The sequence below is a fragment of the Pinus tabuliformis genome, chromosome 7 (assembly GCF_031772625.1).
Source record: "Pinus tabuliformis cultivar Carrire ecotype Pingquan chromosome 7, CPIR1, whole genome shotgun sequence".
NCBI lineage: Eukaryota > Viridiplantae > Streptophyta > Pinopsida > Pinales > Pinaceae > Pinus > Pinus tabuliformis.
In genome coordinates this window covers 1,747,758,166-1,747,777,320 of record NC_142293.1, presented here as the reverse complement: position 1 = coordinate 1,747,777,320, position 19,155 = coordinate 1,747,758,166, and the positions used below count along the sequence as shown (strand labels likewise).

The following is a 19,155-nucleotide window of genomic DNA, read 5'->3' as shown; positions in this document are numbered from 1 at the left end:
AACAACAGCGCTTCTTCTTCAGCATTCTCAAATGGTGCTTCTACTCTGGATCATCCATTTTCATTTCTTTCGACCCCACTCTCTACAATTTGGAATCTCACATCTCCCCGACTCTCCTCATTTTTCTTCACAGCAGGGGTATCTTCACTTGGTCCATGCTCATTGACTCGTGGTCCTCCCTATCGCCCATTTGGAAAACCAATCAACAACTACACATTCCTCCACCTCTTCGCTGCCTTTGGACCTCCGCCACCCTCCACTTCTCTCAGCTGAATATCCTTCAGATGGGGACTCATGATTCCCTTATTTGCTCGACAGACTCCTCCTCTCGCCCCATCTCTGTCAAGCGCCTTTACTCAGCCCTCACCTCCTCCTCCCCGCCTCCTCCCTCCCCCTTCCCTCTTAAGCTCTGGAAAGCTTCTTGTCCTCTTAAATCCATTTTGTTTGCCTGGCTTCTCTTTCACAACAGGAATCTTGTATGGGACGTTCTTCAAACAAAAGGATGGCAAGGTCCAAGTCGATGCTGCTTTTGCCTTACCCATTCGGAATCTAACATCCACTTGTTTTTCCACTGTTCGGTTACCTCTGCCTTATGGACCGATCTTTCATCTTGCTTTGGCTTTCCTATCACTCCTTTTTCCTCGGTCATGGAGGCCTTCACTTGGTGGTCGTCTCAGCGGCCCTTCTGGCTCGCTATCTTCCTCAACACGATCTGGCATATTTGGAATTGGCGTTGCGGCCATATTTTTCAGGACTTAACTGTCCCTCCTGCTATCATTATCTCCAAGATCATTGGTAGCCTGCCTTCGGAATGATCTTCTGATGCGCGTTGATACACAGCATTCCCTTCAGGGGACTCATCCGCTGCTGCCCATTTCGTTTCTCTATGACGCTTTAAGCCCTTTTTGATGTATTGATGCACCAGCTCCTTTCTCATTCTCATGCACTGGATGTATCGGGTTTTCCTTGGTCTCCTACTAAGGATTGTGATTCATGCAGAATCATCGACAGATATAACAATTTTCATCCTTTTTTGTAATCTAACTGATTATATGATCTCAATATAACATATTCAGATTTTTTTCTTCTGAAAAAAAAAACCAAGCAAAATAGGGGTAAAGCTGCCCAGATCTTTAGCAAATTCCATTCTGCTGAAGGCCTCCATAGGTCTTGGTCTATATCTTTGTATTTTAGTTTTCGTAATTGTTTAATAAAGTAATATAAAAAAACTTTAAAATATTAACGAGAATTATAAGAATTCAAAAATATCGCAAATAATTATTAACATAAACATGTTTTTATCTTTTTCCTTTTAAGATTTTTCAATTTCTTTGTGATATATAATCTACTATTATGAATAATTATAATATGACAGCTAAAGGATCTCAAGGTAGCCACCTGCCAGCAGCCAACAATTAACAGAATATTTTGGAACTGGAGTCAATTTGATCAAACCAAGAAAATTGATCAAGTTGTTTTCTGGTCATTTCATATTTATTCTAACATCATTCATCACATCTTTCTCATTGTAAATTAGGTTGCATTCACTTTTGCAAGGTTTATGAGGTGTATTGTTGAAATTTTTTAATAAAATTATGACAGTAAATCTGTAGTTTTATGATTTTGATAAGTTGATAAATTATTAAAATAAAATATATTTAAAATATTTTAAAATTAAACAGCCCACCCACCTGAGCTGTAAGATCCCAAACAGCAAAATATTCAATAGTTCCAGCACATTATAGTGTTCTAATTAAAATAGCTACAACCAAAAACACAGAACATAAAGGGATCTGAAAAATGCAGCCACTTATTTTATTACTAACTAGAAAAATATTACATGCCAATATAATTAATAGTGGAGCCTTTGCCAATGTCATGCGTGGCTGCTCATCAAATGGGTTATACTAAATGTTGAAGCACACTTGTGAACCCTAGATGGATCCACCAGACAGATATCACAGTTGGGTTTTTGTCTCAGGGTCAAGCTGGCACTGGTCACCCGAAGTTCTCAACAAATACACAATAAGATAGACAAACTCAGGATGATGCAAATGTCTTGCTTCTCTCCCCTTTTATAGGCTTGATGGACTCTATAAAAAGGAAGATAAATACCATGGGCAAACATCATTGTAAATACCATAGGCAAATACCATTCTTGTAACCTGGCTGCCACCAATGCTAGAGGTCCATCTTGACCACATCCGGAAAAGGGAATATTATGTGAGCTACTGTGTTAACATTTCTTTCAGAATCAATGCCAAAAGCAACTTAACAACAAATTTCTACCCACAAACAGATAACATAGCAAGATTCATTCATAAGCCAAAACATGAAACGGATATTATAGCAAGATTCATTCATTCATAACCCAAGACAGGAATAGTTACAGAGACTCCCATCCCCCTCTTGTCTATTAAAGTTTTCCATATAGATCAACATTAAATATGATGTCTAAGTAGTATTCTTGGCAAACGTTTTCTTTGACCTTTTGAAACTTTGAGAACCATATGAACATAAGCCGGAAATATCAGTCAGTCCAATATATTGTGTTGTGCCAAAACTAAGTTGCGAAAACAACTGACCACCCTATGGTTTCACAAAGCTCTCCCAACTTTCTGAACATTTCCTGCAAAATAAAATATATAATGAGTATTCTCACATATGAGCTGTTTGTTTATTAAAAACTTAAAATGCTCCAGATTTTAGAAAAAAAAATTCTGTCAAAGACAAGAAGTAAAGAGGTAGCTTGATTTTGGAAAGTAAAATGTCGAAAAAGTCAGGCAAAACAAGAGTCACTTTCTCAACAATTGCATTCAATCTGCATCTTGCAGCATCTTGAGGGTATTCACATCATGACACAACGACCATTTACTTGTAAACGTAGTCAACCTAGGCAATATACAAGTAACCTGTCAAGTTCCTCTTACAAACTAAACAGTGATGCTCATATTTGAACATTACATTGTCGGCTATATCATGCAGATCCTCACAAACCCATGCAATTCCCAAACAGAAAATGGTTCTAGTTCTAATATATATGTTTCAGACGCTAAATTAGATAAAATAGCACACACTCAAATATATTCTATTATATTGCATCAAGGAAATTACACACATATTTATACAAGCAAAAGTCTCAAGATAGGAATTCTATCTTAGACGTACAGTAGTGTGGTTGAGAGATTCTCTCAACCACACACTAAACTAGGAGAAACTATATTCTAGCTAATTCCTATTATGTAGAAACAAACTCCTCAAATAGAAAATTACAACCATAGACAAGTAGGAATTAATTATTTCTAACTCCCCCCCTTAATGACTACTTGTCATGCTAGTGATTCACAAAGTCTGGTTGTGGTCAAACATAACAAAAAAATATGTCGACGTCCATATAAAAGAGCAACCATCCACCGGAATGTATGGGTACCAACCGCTGCAACCGCTAGTCCTGTAGGATGTCCTTTGCATACATGATTTTGTCGACCATTATCACTGCATATATGTACCTACAAATCCACCACCATCGGGCGAATTGCATGTGCAGAACTTCCAAAAACAAAGAGAGATCAGTGCCTTTCTAAGCCAAATATTCATGTCCAAATAACAATCGCAAACAGTTGCGCTGATTGCGCCTTTCGACACAACTGTCAGATAGAAAAGTGCACCATCCCTCTTATGCTCAGACACACCAATATCTGAGACCGTGAGCCAGGTGTTACTGCAATCCACCTGCTCCTACGAGCACAAAGCTCCCGTGTACACGTTAGCCACTCAGGCAATATGCCACCACTGGGCAAGTCCGATCTACCACCACCGGGCAAATCCTGTAGCCACTAAGGCTCTGCCACCACCGGGCAAGTCCGATCTGCCATCATCGGGCAAATCCTGTAGCCACTAAGGCTCTGTATGTGGTTTCTGGCTCACCACGAACCAGCGACAAAGGCAATCCATTACAAAGCGGTTTTAAGATCACCACGAACTTTCAAATACCTTTAAAAGGCTTACATTCAATTCAACATTTTGGAGTTTCTAAGTACATACAATGACCATTACAACAACTGGACTTGTTTATAACATGCTAGGGAGTCTATTCCACAAACCACACTAACTTAAACAAACATCTACTTTGTTGTCCACCATAAACTTTGTCGCTGCTGCTTTACCTCATCTGTTCATTGTTCACATCTTGGGCATCCTTGTCTGTTCAAATAACTTCTTGGAACTCCATGCTTAACCTGTCATTCGTTAGAGTTGCAAATTCTAACAAAATAACTTTGCCTACATTGAGTTAGCTAGGCTCAATAAGGCTCAATAATGTTTAAACATGATTCCAAGAAACTAAATAAAACATAAATTCTTCAGGTTTAATTTCTCTATCTCTACCCATCCAAACATACCAGCAGCCATTTTTCACCAACGATACATGTGAGGGGTCTACTGATAAAGAAACGGATTGATGACTTTTCACCTGGACTCAATGTAGTGCATTCAAACACTGATGATCCAGACATAGGCACACAGCCATACGAAGAGAACACAATTTTCCCTTCAAGAACAATAATCCAGGACTCCACGGTCCATTCCTCTGTTGCGTTTCAGTATCTACTCCCCTGGAAACAATGCCACTTCCCCTACAGTATCAAGGCTAGTCACTGCTCTCAAGCATGCTACCTCATGCTCGCTACTTTCCATCACAATCTACTCCCCTGATCACACAAACGCGATCATCATGTAGCTCCAACCACTATTCTTTGATGCCATTTTCATTGTCATGTCATCATCGTATCTGGTAGTAGAACATTCCTGCAAATAAATTTGTCTATTGTTGGAATGGCAAATTCCAACATAGATTTATACTCGTGACAATAGTTTGCCAAGCTAAATGTCACAATAAATAAATTAATTCTTTCAACCAGATTTACATTACTCACATGACCATTCTTAAAACAATATACAACATGACATCATGGCAACACTTTTGATCTGCACCAAACATACTAGTGAATTGCAAACAAACCACATAGCAGACTGGCGTAGTAGCAAGGCATCAAGAACGTTGAGGAGATCCGCACTCACCAACAGCTCACCAAAAAAAAAAAAAATTACCCACGCTGCTTTCTTCTCCACGCAACAACTCTTGTTGACTTCCCAATGCAGAGGACTCGAACTGCTAACAGTTTACTTGAAGTTGATCAATGCCTGCACATCACTCTGATTGCATTGCTCTTAATGATCACTGAGCACCTTTCGCAACCAGTCCTGCTAACATGATTGGGGATTTCTTAGTTCGTCTCTTTGATCTTCTTTCATGGGAAACCTCTTGCACGATTGCAGGTGGCTCTGTTGTCAACGCATACATTTTGACTGGATACAATTCTTTGAGGAAAGCCTTTCTGGGCCTTCGTTTTGTATATATATAATCCCGCCTTGGCTCGATTAAAAAAAATGCAACGAAATCAGCGTCTGTAAGGTGACCAATACACCATTGAATCCATATAACATCATATCTGCCTTCGTCTGGGGTGAATTCCCGCAGAGAAATACAGTAAAAATTCACAGAATGATTTGCCACTGATTTGGACTGACTGCCAACCTTCATCTTTTCAGGAACACTCTTCCAGAAAATGTGAAACAGGTTCTACCAGATCCACCTCATGAAAATGCTTTAGAAGTCAGCTCTTTGTGACCCTCCCAACGCCTGCTCCACAATCCAAAGCAACCAAATGCCCATTCTGTGTTAAGCATTCACCAAGAATGTCAACAAGGAACTCATTGTTGTCTTTCACGTCTTGGCCATTGACATGCCCATGGCCCTGACAGGAACTGATCATTCCTCTGTTGGTTGCCCAGAGAAACCAGCGCTCCAACGTTCTCCAACGCTTTTTCCACGGCACTCCTATACTACCTACTGCAATGGCACAACTCAGATCGTTCAGATTTGGGCAGCGTCCATCTCCACGCAGCCAGGAACAATACAACAAACAGATCGGCGTCTTGAGATTCGATTTGTGCAGTCTTCTAAAGCTTTTACCAACAACGCTCCAGGCTCCGATGTAGGCAGTGTTACAGTCCATGTTCACGTGATTGGAATTGGAATTGCAACGAATCAAATTGAATAAAATAGTGAACCAGACAAACAACCATGTAGACCCACATGACGCAACTAACAGCGCCCTTTCCGCTAGATCCACACACAGATCCATGGCACCACAGATCTATTAGCTGGTACTATTAGCAAGCCGCTCACCAGAAGCCAGAACACCACCTGAAAACGACTTCAGATTCTGCTTTCTACGCTCTATGCGATCGCTCTGCAACACGCGTCATTTGCTATTCCCACTCAACGCGGTCGGCTCGACTATGCTGCCCCGCCGGCTCAACCGATCTACTGGCTCTTGATCGAGCTGCAGATCACCAGATCCACGACATCGTTCCACAGCTCCTCTTCAAGTTATCTATTTCAGTCTCTGCAACTCCTCCACAGATCCGGCAACAGAGATACCACGATGCCAAGCTAACAGGAACGCTACCACTGTAGCCACGTTTACTCGGCCTCAACTGTGAAGGCACCACTTCAATCCACGAGCACTCCTCTACGCAATCAGATCTCCTCCGCAGCTCGTATCAATTCCACTATACTGCCACAGATCACCTCGATGGACAAACAAACTTAACACTAATATAAATGATTTATTTTCCTATGCCCAGGAAGGGCCAGAGGCCCTTACGGGCTCTGAAGCTCTGATACCAAGATAAAATAGCACACACTCAAATATATTCTATTATATTGCATCAAGGAAATTACACACATATTTATACAAGCAAAAGTCTCAAGATAGGAATTCTATCTTAGACGTACAGTAGTGTGGTTGAGAGATTCTCTCAACCACACACTAAACTAGGAGAAACTATATTCTAGCTAATTCCTATTATGTAGAAACAAACTCTTCAAATAGAGAATTACAACCATAGACAAGTAGGAATTAATTATTTCTAACTAAATTCTAGGAATCTCTTAACCTCAGTATTGGCAGGGAACATACCCCACAGCGCTTTAGTTATATCAACTCAAATATAAAGGTCTAATCTATGTCTGCTCTATTGTATTTAAAGGTGTAGCAGCAGCTATGTATGGATGATCAGCATTCCAAATACAAGTATTCTGTATACAATTTAGCAAAAATGAAGAATTGAACAAAATAAAAGATCTACGATGGAACCTAGATAAATTTACTCCTAGCTATCATATTATGAATTGATCATCCTCTTAGTAGAGACCCTAATGAAACAGTGTGTTATGTAATGTGTTGGAAAGTTATAATTGTTGGGTATACGACCAAAGTCCCACATTGACTAGAGGTGGGGAGGATCATGGGTATATAAGGATGGACAAATATCTCCATTGGTATGAGGCCTTTTGGGGTAAGTCCAAAAGCAAATCCATGAGGGCTTAGGCCCAAAGTGGACAATATCATACCATTGTGGAGATATGTGGTGTCCAGAGTCCTTACAAGTGGTATCAGAGCCATGCCCCGAAATTAGCCAAGTGGATGAATCCTCGGATAATTGAACGAAGGTGGTGGGCCCCAGTAATATCACGATGGGATCCATGGATGAGCTTGGTTAGACAGGCGGTGTGCTCCGGATTCTTCATGGACGTGTCCTAGTCCCAACACGATGAAGAAAAGTTGACCTGGGATAGAGCAAGCTCTCGAGGCAGGTGGTGCTCCATGTAAGGCGTGTGCTTCCAACGCATTGGAGCGGAGAATCCTGGTTGGTAGAGAGTGGACGGATGGATAATCGTTTGAGGGGAGGCTCGATGGTCCTTTGTTCGAGGGGAGGATTGTTGGGTATACGACCAAAGTCCCACATTGACTAGAGGTGGGGAGGATCATGGGTATATAAAGATGGACAAATATCTCCATTGGTATGAGGCCTTTTGGGATAAGTCCAAAAGCAAATCCATGAGGGCTTAGGCCCAAAGTGGACAATATCATACCATTGTGGAGATATGTGGTGTCCAGAGTCCTTACAATAATTACTCCCAGGTAGCTGTAGTTTCTAGTAGTCTCCAAAATTAGTAACAGTGTTGGCTTCGAAACATCTTTCTAGAGAATTATCCATGATATTTCTGGAAAATTCTCCATAAGACTTTTTATCTATTTAATCATGTATCCTCAAGCAATTCAATCAACAAAAAATCAATTCGAATGTTAGAGCCGCAGCTCTAGTATGTTATGTGTGGTATTCTTCTAAGTTATATTGAGTTTGGTTTCGTGCACTATCCCATCATAATGGCACTAGTTGTAAATCTGCAATTTGCTGATGATATAGCGAATTAAATTGATATATAGGCCAATACTTGCAATACTTGATGCATGGTTATGTCCGACGTATAACTGCATGTATTTATGCTAGTTAACCCAGATCTAATAAGCACTGACTGAGATAAACGAAATGGAGCAATTCTCTCAGTTTATAAGCAGTTTACAAAGACAGATGGATCTCATTCACCTGGATTGTCGACTGCACCTTCCTTCTCTCTGTAAATTAACAGATGATACAAAAGTTAATAAGCATTTCACAGAGACCGACGTACAAGACACATCTCATTCACCTGGGTTGCAGAGTGCACCTTCCTTATCTCTGTACATCAACAGATGATACTAAGAGTTGAGTGGATAAAAGTCTAGACTGTATATCTAAAGGTCAAAAGAATTCCTGATAACCTGCAAAAATAGTCAAGCAAATTCAGATATTGTGCAGTAGAATGGAGATGTTTTTTCTTTGATATTTTAAACTTAGTAGCAGAGATCATCTCAAGGATATTCCAATACTCGTGGCAACAAAAGATAGTATGAAATAAGTCTCATCAAGAATTTCCTTTTTCCAAGAAAACTTAAAAGGCATGCTCATATCATCTGCATCTAATAAATATAAGTACAAACCACTATTTGCTTCTGTGCTTACTCAAAATAGAAAGCCTTATGTCCGGTTTCTACTCATCACACTGCAACCCTGGGTTAATGAACCAGACTCTGGGTCTCTCTAATTCATCTAAGAGAAGTACATAGTTTAATTAACTAATTTAACAAGATTGTGAAGACCACAACATCTGGATTGGAAATATTAATTGCTTTAGACCACAGCCTAGCAAAGGATAAAATTGAACTCGAAAAGACCTCTGCAGATTTTACTTTAAAAATTTTCATTTTAGAAAGGCAGAAGATTATACTAAACCTTAAGCTTATAAAGAGTGGACTCGAAGTTGGGAAGAAACATCGTCAGATTAAAGCTGCAACATTGGGCTTGAGACTAGTGGCTAAATTCTCAAAGCTTCGTGCCAACTGCACTTCATCAAGACTATGTTGGAAGGACCCGTTCCCAATTCCTGCCATTTTCTTCAAGATTGCAACTGTAGGATCTGTTCCAAACATGATTGTATGAAATATCAACCCTGGTTCTATCTTCTTTAGTCTCTTCACGAAATCAACAGGATCTTTTCTATCATTATTTCCACCATCACTCAGAAATATAATTGTTGGCTTCTTCGTATCCATAGTAGGATTATTGGAACCCCGATAAATTACTTCTTCTGCCAGTTTCAGACCAGAAGAATAACTGGTTCCCCCCGTTGCAACATATTGAACAAGTCTGTCCACTATATCTCCCTTCATCTCCTGCATTTCTAGAGCAAGAATTGCTGTCTCGTCAAACAGAACCACAGATAGAGAATCATCATGAGTAGTTCTTCGCCGAGTAGCAATGAATCGAACAATAGCCTCATACACACAACCCAGCCTACAATTGTGTCGACTCGTAAATTTCGCCATGGTTGGTTTTATGTCACAACTGGACATTGAGCCAGACTTGTCAATAACAAAAACCACATGATGCGGTATGTTCTTTGAATGGTTACAGACAAAAACATGACCATCCGCAGTTATGTGGCCAGCAGAGGATTCCACTGGGGCAGTTCTTTTCACTGGAGCATGCCATAATTTCTCTGTGCAGTAAGACCTTGAGGAACTGCCAGCAATTTCATTATGCTCCTCAGACCTGCAAAGATGATTACATAGAGCAAACTCTGTCTGTTCGTCATCAGTACAAGGATCTTCAAACCGCATTTGCTTCCAGTAGGTCTCATGGGTAAGTTCGTCTTTTGCCACATCTTCGTCAGGGCCATATTTTCTTGTTTCATGCCGAGAGCCATCATAGATACGACTTGTGCAATTATCATGCATAGGACAGCGAATGAAATGAATGTGGCCGCGACCTTGAGATTTACAATGCATGTTACACATCTCTGCCACGCCAGATTCCCCCCAAGTATATTTCCTACCTTGGATATCAAATTCTTCATTCTCTGAAGCAAAATTGACATTCCTCATGTTCCCATGAACCGTATGATGTAAACCAGAATGATTTATGGGTCTTTGACAAAAATATCCACAAGCTTGACATCTTGCGTTACAATAATGCACTGCATCTGGATTTAGTGTGTGGAGATGCTCGCCTTCATGGTATCTTTTAAAAGGTGGAATGGCAATGCAACAATCCTTCTGCAGACCATTTTGTTCAGACACATGTTCATAATCGAAAGAACCTCTTCTGCCCTGAAATGAGCGTGTCTGTCGCACAAGTTCAGTGAAAATCTCACAAATGCCATCCGCTTCACATTTCTTACGACAAGCATGTTCATTACCACAGAGATGTTCATCACTTGTCAATTCATGGAAGTGATCTTTGTGACCACAGCTTCTAGGACACCCCTCCATAATGCATTTGTTTGGACAATATCTCTCATGACAAGCATGTTGTTGATGATCCCCACGCTCAATTTCTATCACACATGGATTTTTGCAGCTTGGAAGAGAACAATTCATCTTACACATATGTTGAGGTGAATTACACTTATGAAAACCTTCATGGCCAACCTTCAAACAACAAAATTTGCTACAATTAGATGATTTATCAAATAAAGAACAGAGCTGCATACATGTATGATTTTTCTTTTTGCAGTCATGACTCCCATCATGACCCGCCAAATTTCGGCATTCCTCCACGTCATTTCCGTGGTGTGATTCAAGAGAGCAATATGTGCACTTCTCATCGCAACAATGGTTACCCATACAAGAGTGATCAGAGGAATGGCCCTTCTCTAGAACACATCGCCAAAAACATACAGAACATTTACAACCACATAGAGAGAGTCCTTGTTTCAGTTCTGCAAGAGCTAAAATTGCCTCCAGTTGCAACTTTTGTACATCAGCATTCCCAGAAAATTCTGCAGTGTTGCAGTGAAGCCACTTTTCAACACGGTGACGCCGTCTATCAGCCAATGCCACTAAGAAGTCAAGAAATTTAGAGTGCCAAAAATCACCACTTTTGCCTCTCCTTTCCAAGACACCTTCTAGTTTCGATCTGAGATGGTACAAAATTTTGTCATTTGATGTAGATTCATCCATAGCTGCAAGCTCCAAGCCAGTGTCCTGCAAATCAATAAAGAGATCCCCAATTACAATTGGAGCATCACTTACCTCTTCCTCTGAGTCAAAATTCATAAGCATTTTGTTGGCACCTGGCATAGAAAGGCATCCTGCCTTAACAGCAGAAATCAAGTTCCTGCGAAGGATATCCACCTTCATAGCAACCCGTTTCAAATCTACAGGTGTCCAATCCTTTGCTGCTATCTGGGCAATAACAAGCTTCAAATCCCTTAAGAAAGCACGGCCACTCTCATAACTATGTCCCAACTCTTCTTCTACAGTCAAAGCAATATCAGATAGACTTTCTTGATGATATTCTTGTCGAGTAAAAGGAGGCATTGCCGCAAGTTCAACCATTCCTCCATACATCTTCGTCAGAAAGTTTTCACGAGATCTTTTACAAATTTGTAGAAGTTTTACCCGAAATTCATCTTTTAAATCCTCCACATCAGAGACATCAACATCCTTGATCGCTATGTAGAATAATCCCTGGAACAACTTTTCATCATTCTTAACCAAGCTGACCCCACTTTGGAAACGCTGAAAGATAACTTCGGTCTCTTTGTCAAGATGAAAATCCTGATTAAGAAGATATGACTCACAATTGTTAATAAAATCTTTGAGCAGCTACATTAATATAAAGGTAAAGATGAGCAGATTGAAATATGATAAAATCAAACCAGGAAAACCAAACTAATAAAACAGTCCTCAAAACAAACCTTCTTATTGAATATTGTCAAATTACTCAACGCAGCATTTAGGACTGACAGCAACATATCTTCTTGCTCTGTTCTCTCAAAACTCCCTAATCCCTCAAAGTCCATCAATACATAAAGGCACTTTGAATCCATCCGAACTGTGATCCATACTCCATCAGTGCATCTCCCCCCTGCTACATCAAGGAGGGAACCAGATAGATGGTTTAGTAGGTACGACTTACCACTACTTTGTTTGCCCATTGATGAGATTACCTTGATTTTACCATCCCACTGACTCAAGACAGCATCATACAAACCAAAGCGCAACAAAGTTGCTAGGGATATGCTATCTGCATAAGTGAGGTGTGGTGGTATTTGAAGCCCATCAAGCAAGGGCTGTAATCCATTGTTTTCAGCACGAGTAATTTGGATAGGTACAAGACATATAAGTTGACGGACCCAGTTTCCCAATGGCTTTTTTAGACAGAGAGGGAATGAGACATCTATACTGTTCGAGTCCCAACTTTCGAACGGTTGAACTTGGAACTGAATCCTCAGATTTGAAAAATCCTTCCCTTTTTCTTTCTCTAACCGCCCGATAAGAATCTTCAAATATTCTTCACATTTTCTCTGCTCAAGGTCTTTTCCAAGAGTATCACTTGACTTTAGCAAAACATGGAAGTTAATATCCCTGATACTTCCTCTAAAGAGTGCAGGACTAACTGCAAACTTATCAAAAATGTGATATATGTAGTCTAAGGTAGCACAACTCTTCTGGGAGTCCTGGTCCATGTCATTCTTGCAATCTCTTTCTGAATTTGACTTTTGTTTTGCTAATTCTTGAAACTCCAAAATTTCTGTGGCCGAAACTAGATTCAATATATTAGAAGAAATAGAGCCAGGAACAACACTGGAGTACACAAGGTGAATCTGACAACCAAAATATACAAGCTTCACCTGGAAATCACCAACATTTCCAACATTTATATCCAAGGAAATATTCTTCAGAAAGGACATGGCATCACCTAACATGTAAACTTGGAGCTCAAATTCGGGTGAAACCTTGCTTTCTTGAGCAGTTTCTTGAGAAGAAGATGAGATGCACTCCTCTTTGTGATCTGAACACATTGTGCGCGCCTGAAGAACAAAGAAGAAGGAACCATCCCCAGAAATGCATGCATTTAGAAAACTTGAAGAAAGACTAATATGCTTAGGTTTCATCAAAGGCTGATGATGAAGTTCTACCACCCTAACCCTGTTTGTGTCATCAACTAGAAGCAATTCTGCTTTCCCAGGAATACACTGCATCCATCTTATACATGTACTCCCAGAAAACCAATCCAACGAAATTTCAACACCTGTCCAGTCTATTCTCCGGAATGATTCATCAAACTTGTATATTAAAACCTTGGATACTTGAGCTTCATATAATGCCAGGAATCGGGTACATTCATCAAAAGATATCAAATCAAAACCCCGTTTAAATGTTTGAATAGGATTGCTCCCATGCAGAAATGGTCCTAGCTTTGGGAACATGTACAGGTTCAGCCTATTAAGTTCTTTGTCATGGATAAAAACCAGCAACTCACCAGATCTCAGAAATGAAACCTTTCTGATATCCTGTATCTCAGGATCACAGCACAATAATTCAAATGGGTTTGAGAAAGATGGAATAATGTGATGCATGTAATTTGAATTTAACTCATCTAAATCTTTTTTCTTTGGTGCCATCTCTACAATCATCCATTGTATACTGGGCTTTTCTTCTTCTTCACTTGAAATTCGCAAGCTTGCTTCCGAATTTCCCAACCCCATATACAACTTTCTAACAGAGAAGCTTTCAATGTAAGCACGTCTTCCAAGCACTCTTCTTTGGGATAGATTTTCCTTTGTTTGAGTAACAAAAATTTTCAGATCCTCTTTGAACTGCTGCTCCTGAAGCTTTTCTGCTGCCTCTCTTTCGGATTCAATATTTTTCTTAAGCAGGAGTAGCATATCCTTCCTAATCATTGATAGGACATTTTGGCTGAATTCTTCTTTTCCATCTTTGTAGATGGATGAACAAACGTCTTTCCATGTGTTAATGGAAAAAACAGCACTGCTCAAGGTCTCATCAAGGTTAAAATTAGAAAACACTGTTTGCCATTGCAGATATGAATCTTGCAAATCTGGTGAAAGGTCTGCTTTCACAGAATCTAATTCCTTCAAAATAATATCAAGGCTACCAGAAGTAAGAAAATTCTTCATGTCAGAAATATCAAAATTATTTACTTGGTCTAAAGTGTCATCGCTCATAAGGAAAGCCAACAGAAGTTGTTTTTCAATAAAACTTCTCTCTGTGATCAAAAGTTTGTCAATAATAGCCTGACGAAAGTTCTTCGTTTGCTCAAAAATGTCACTGCTCATAAGGAAACCCAGGAAAACAATATTCTGTGATACGTTTAGCAATCTTTTAGGAACTAAAGGTTTTATCCAATCATGAAGTGCATTGTCCGAAACTTGGACGACCTTTACAATCCCTGGTAACATCTTTCCGTTGCTTGCAAATTGAAGAAAAAGCTGCTCACCTGATAGCACAGGGCGTTTCCTGACAGATCTATCGGTTGAAATGGGGAAAAGCCTCGCCTTCTGGTTTGTATTGTCACTTTCACCTATGCCCCTTAATATAATTTCTTCTTCAAACAAAATCAGGTGGGCAGATTTTTCAGATCTTTCAATGATAAACCCTGATTCCATCCCAATGGAGGGTTGAAATTTAATCTCCGCGCCAGAAAAAAGCAGTTTCTGCTTAGGCGATTTGCCACCACAAATAGTAGCCAACTGATGCTCCAATTGCTGGAACTTATTTATTTGAGTAGGAATCTCCTCATCTCCAATATGCTTCATCTCTTCAGATGCTGAGTCAGGCATATATCGAATAAAACTGCAGTAGTCAGGTAGAACCTGGAGAAAATTCTGCAAGATTTGCTGTTCTAATTCACTAAGCTTTGACTGGATGTTGCACTTCTTACTTTCCATGCGGCGACCTTGTATAGAATTCTCCAAGTCATTATAACTCTGAAACTCTGGCAATGCAGAATGCTTTAAAAGAGAAACAAAGTCATCATGGCTGAGTCTGGTGAAATCAACATCATAGTCTTTGGACATTTGCTCCAACTCAGAACGAAGGGAACTGACATTAACTTTTTTTAATTGAGTGCTAAAATACTTTCTTGACTGTTTATAATTAGCAGTGAGAAAAGCACACCTGTGATATCCTTCGGCAAAGAAAATTGTATGTTTGGGCATTGCGAGACCTTCAGGAGGAGCCTTACTGATGTACCTTTCTATGTTTACGTTGAACCCAGAAGAAACTGTGACATCATTTTCAGAATTTTGAACATGACTTATCTTGAGCCTCTGAGTTCGTCTCATTCTATGATGCGTGGTGACGACAGACGCAGCTAGAGCGTCAAGAAAGTTATGCTCTTCAACGCACACAAATATATCATCACACAGATCCACTACATACCGTATGAAATTGCAAGAAACCTGTTTCCTTGATGCATCTTTGAGATGGGTTCCTTGATGCCAATAGAAAACAATTATGAATTGCTTCAAAAAACCAACATACAAACCTGCTTCAAACTTGTCTTCCTCCATTTGCATATGAATGGAATGATCTACGACACCCAATTCTTTCAATATTCGACCCATCGTTCGCTTGTCCCCGTAAAGCCCAATTGTGGGGAAGGATAGCATATTCAAGGAGTTAAAATTGATTTTAATACCAGGATGTTGGTTTTCTGCAGCATTGGGTACAATTCTATTGCAGAGACGGAAAATCTGTTCTTCTGGTATCTGGACCTTGTCTACAAAGCTCAATTCCTGCTTGTCAGATACAATCTTCATCACTTGAAAGAGGGAGACCTCCGGATTCTTAGTTGAGACTTGATCAGTACCAGTGTGGTTCAGTAAATCAGATTTAAGGCCTTCAGAATTCAACAATGCGCTTGGTGATTGTTCACTTATGATGGCTGTTGCTGATGGGGAATCCAGCGTCCCAGAAAGGTTTTCAACTGCCAAATGCGTCATGTTAACATAATCATGCGCTAAGGATGTTGAATCCTCCTCTTCATTTGCCACCCATATGGTATCATCAGAAACGAAAATCTCAGGCACAGTGGACATTCCTTCCCTATTTGTTGGTGAAACAGGGCTATTCTCTGTTTCCATTATGCAGACTGAAATGCCGTGGCCAACAGACGTCAGGTGGACTCAGAATTTCCTCTTCCTTTATCCCACTTGGAAAAAGATATCCACCAACCAAGCAGAGAGATAATCTGCAGAGAACAGTAAATGAGAATGGTTCGGATAAATTGCAAAAGAAAACTCTTAACTAGGACAGCCATAAAGGTACTCCTATATTATATAACAAGGCAGACACGATCCTATACAAATATGGGAAAATATACATTTATGCATAAAGTAAAACCACCTTCAAACGCTAAGAACACAGCTCAGTGATTCGACTGAGCATTCTGTATCACTGGAAGCAAAATACCTTGACTACTACCTATTATGATCGCAGACGATAACAAATGAAATCAATTTTTTGAAGACACGGGTTTTATTATAAAACACAATTAATGAAATCAATTTTTTGAAGACACGGGTTTTATTATAAAACACAATTTAAAGTTATTATATCAAAATTTATTCGGGCAAAAATTGAACTTGGAGAGGATTTCAATCATTTATCCCAATCGCTAAAAATAAATCTTTTAATAAAATTATAACAATACATCTTTAACAAATTCAATTAACTAGGTCATATAACAAATAATCAAACAGAGATATATTGTCTCTACAGGGGACTTTTGTTAGTCAAAGAACAGCAAGCTGTCACACTTGCGGTCATGAGAGATTCTCTCCTAATCCTGCATCATCTGGTCAAAGGTTCTCTTCCAAAAGAGAAATCTATGAAAAACATCCAGAAAATAATCTGGAAAATTGCAAAAATATCCCATCCAAAGCATATTTACATGTACTAAGAGGCTTCAACCCAGAAAAACAAGTATGTTGAGGAAAGGTGTAAATTGAAGATAAGTGACTATTAATTACTAAATCAGGCTTGCTATAATTCTCTATTGAAAAATAAAGTTTATTAAAAAAAATCCCTAATAGTTTTATGTGTTGTAAATTTTTTGTTTTGTTAGGGAAGTTTTGTAAAGTGTTGTCTTACAAAACCTCTCTTTTTGTTACACAGATAATTGGAAAAGAAAAAACTATTGAAAAATTTTGATGAATTAACTCTGTAATTCTAAATATATTTGTTAAAAACCAAGCACAGCATTATATAATACAATTATACAAATACTCTTTTAGATTTGGTTTAGACATAATTCTTCCAGATTTAGTTTAGACACAACTCTTCCGATTAAAAGATTAAATTTAACCTTAAAATTTTCCTTCATTCTATCAACATAGCCCTAAAAATTTTCATCGCTCTATCAATATACTACTAATTAAATACCACTTCTATTCTAAACACATTCAGAATTCAACAACATATTAATTGATTAGCATTCTGTCAACAGAAGATTGCATTCATGGCCAACTAGAAAGATACTGAAAAAAAACCAGGGACTAATATTAACAAATAACAGCACCAGATAAGCTAACCTTCACAGACACTTATTAACAAATAACAGCACCAGATAAGCTAACCTTCACAGACACTCATCCAAGGGAGTAATTGCAGAGGAGAACAAATTCAAATTCCTTTAGCACCTCAAAAATACCAGACAAACGGAGACAGGGAAAGAGCGACGGTCATCTATTGAATTAAAGCAAAGCACATCCTCAAAAATACCAGACACACAGAGACAGTGAAAGAGCGACGCTCATCTATTGAATTAAAGCAAAGCACATCAAAAAAAATAAAATGTGGCACCACACAATTATATCATCCATGAATCACTTCAAGTATCATCCATGAATCACTTCAAGAAATTACCAGCTATAACAGTGTAATTGTTATAATCACTTCAAGTATCATCCATGAATCACTTCAAGAAATTACCAGCTATAACAGTGTAATTGTTATTTGTACACAGAGAGAGGGAGGGATTTCAAAAACCTGACAGCGCAAACGCAAAATTTCAGTTCGGCACTGCTCTTCCGCCACGGCGACGTATATAAACTGATGACAGACGCTGAAAACTCAACGGAAATCGCACCAGACACACGACGAGAACTCTGTTGGGGTTGATGTTGGTTTTAACTGTGTGTAGCGTCTCTGGCACAAAAGTATAGTTGACGGTAAAGCGATGGAATATTTTCCCAAGACTCATTAATGGAATCTTGTACGCATTAAAGTTTAGGGGTGGTAACCATGATGTTGATACTGGTCAAGTCATTCCATATTTTAGTGGATAATTTGATAACCACTTTTACTTTCTTCCCCATGAAGTTTTCAGCGAAACGAATGGGAAATGATAATTCCTCGAAGTGACTGGCTTAATAAAATAAGGCTCTCGTGTCACTGACAAGAATTCCTACAATTTCCCGAATCTTATGGCAAATTTTAGTTAAAATGATGAAGATATATAGATATTCTGTTTTATCCAGTAGAATGTTTTGGTGTACCTTTTTATGGTATTATTTTTAATTTTTTTTATATGGTCTTAAATTGGTAAAGATATTATAGAATCACATATATTTAAGTTGTATACTTCACAAAATTTTAATGTTTCAAAATGTTGAAAAAATATATTTTAAATAATAATAAAATCACAATTTTACTCATAAGTATTGTTGTTGTTGTTTAAAGGCAAGAGCTAAACTGCATATTACAGTGCATTAAATGCCCCGCTACATGCGCTCTCGTTAGCTATTTAATCACGCGTGGCTTATTTTTTATTTATCCATCACCTCACTCGCGCGTGTTAAATAGCTAACAAGGACATATGTAGCGGGCATTT

The 19,155-nt window shown here is 38.9% G+C and overlaps 1 protein-coding gene and 1 pseudogene across 2 annotated transcripts; both read right to left on the bottom strand.

The window, feature by feature from the left end:
* Nucleotides 1-1,794: 1,794 nt before the first annotated feature.
* LOC149255320 (uncharacterized) lies at nt 1,795-18,476 on the bottom strand. Of its 2 annotated transcripts, XR_016267224.1 has the most exons (5): nt 18,312-18,476; nt 12,212-16,512; nt 9,244-12,071; nt 8,518-8,732; nt 1,795-2,629 (listed from the first exon to the last, which is right to left on the bottom strand). XR_016267224.1 is itself a non-coding variant. In XM_089460456.1 (4 exons), the coding sequence occupies exons 2-3, from the start codon at nt 16,403-16,405 to the stop codon at nt 9,288-9,290; spliced, it is 6,978 nt and encodes a 2,325-aa protein (XP_089316582.1). In that variant the 5' UTR covers nt 16,406-16,512; nt 18,312-18,475; the 3' UTR covers nt 1,795-2,629; nt 9,244-9,287. The 2 variants fall into 2 exon arrangements, 1 of the variants encoding a protein (XP_089316582.1); XM_089460456.1 differs by lacking the exon at nt 8,518-8,732 and having other exon boundaries at nt 18,312-18,475.
* Nucleotides 2,641-8,507, bottom strand: LOC149255321 (alpha N-terminal protein methyltransferase 1-like; annotated as a pseudogene).
* Nucleotides 18,477-19,155: the final 679 nt, after the last annotated feature.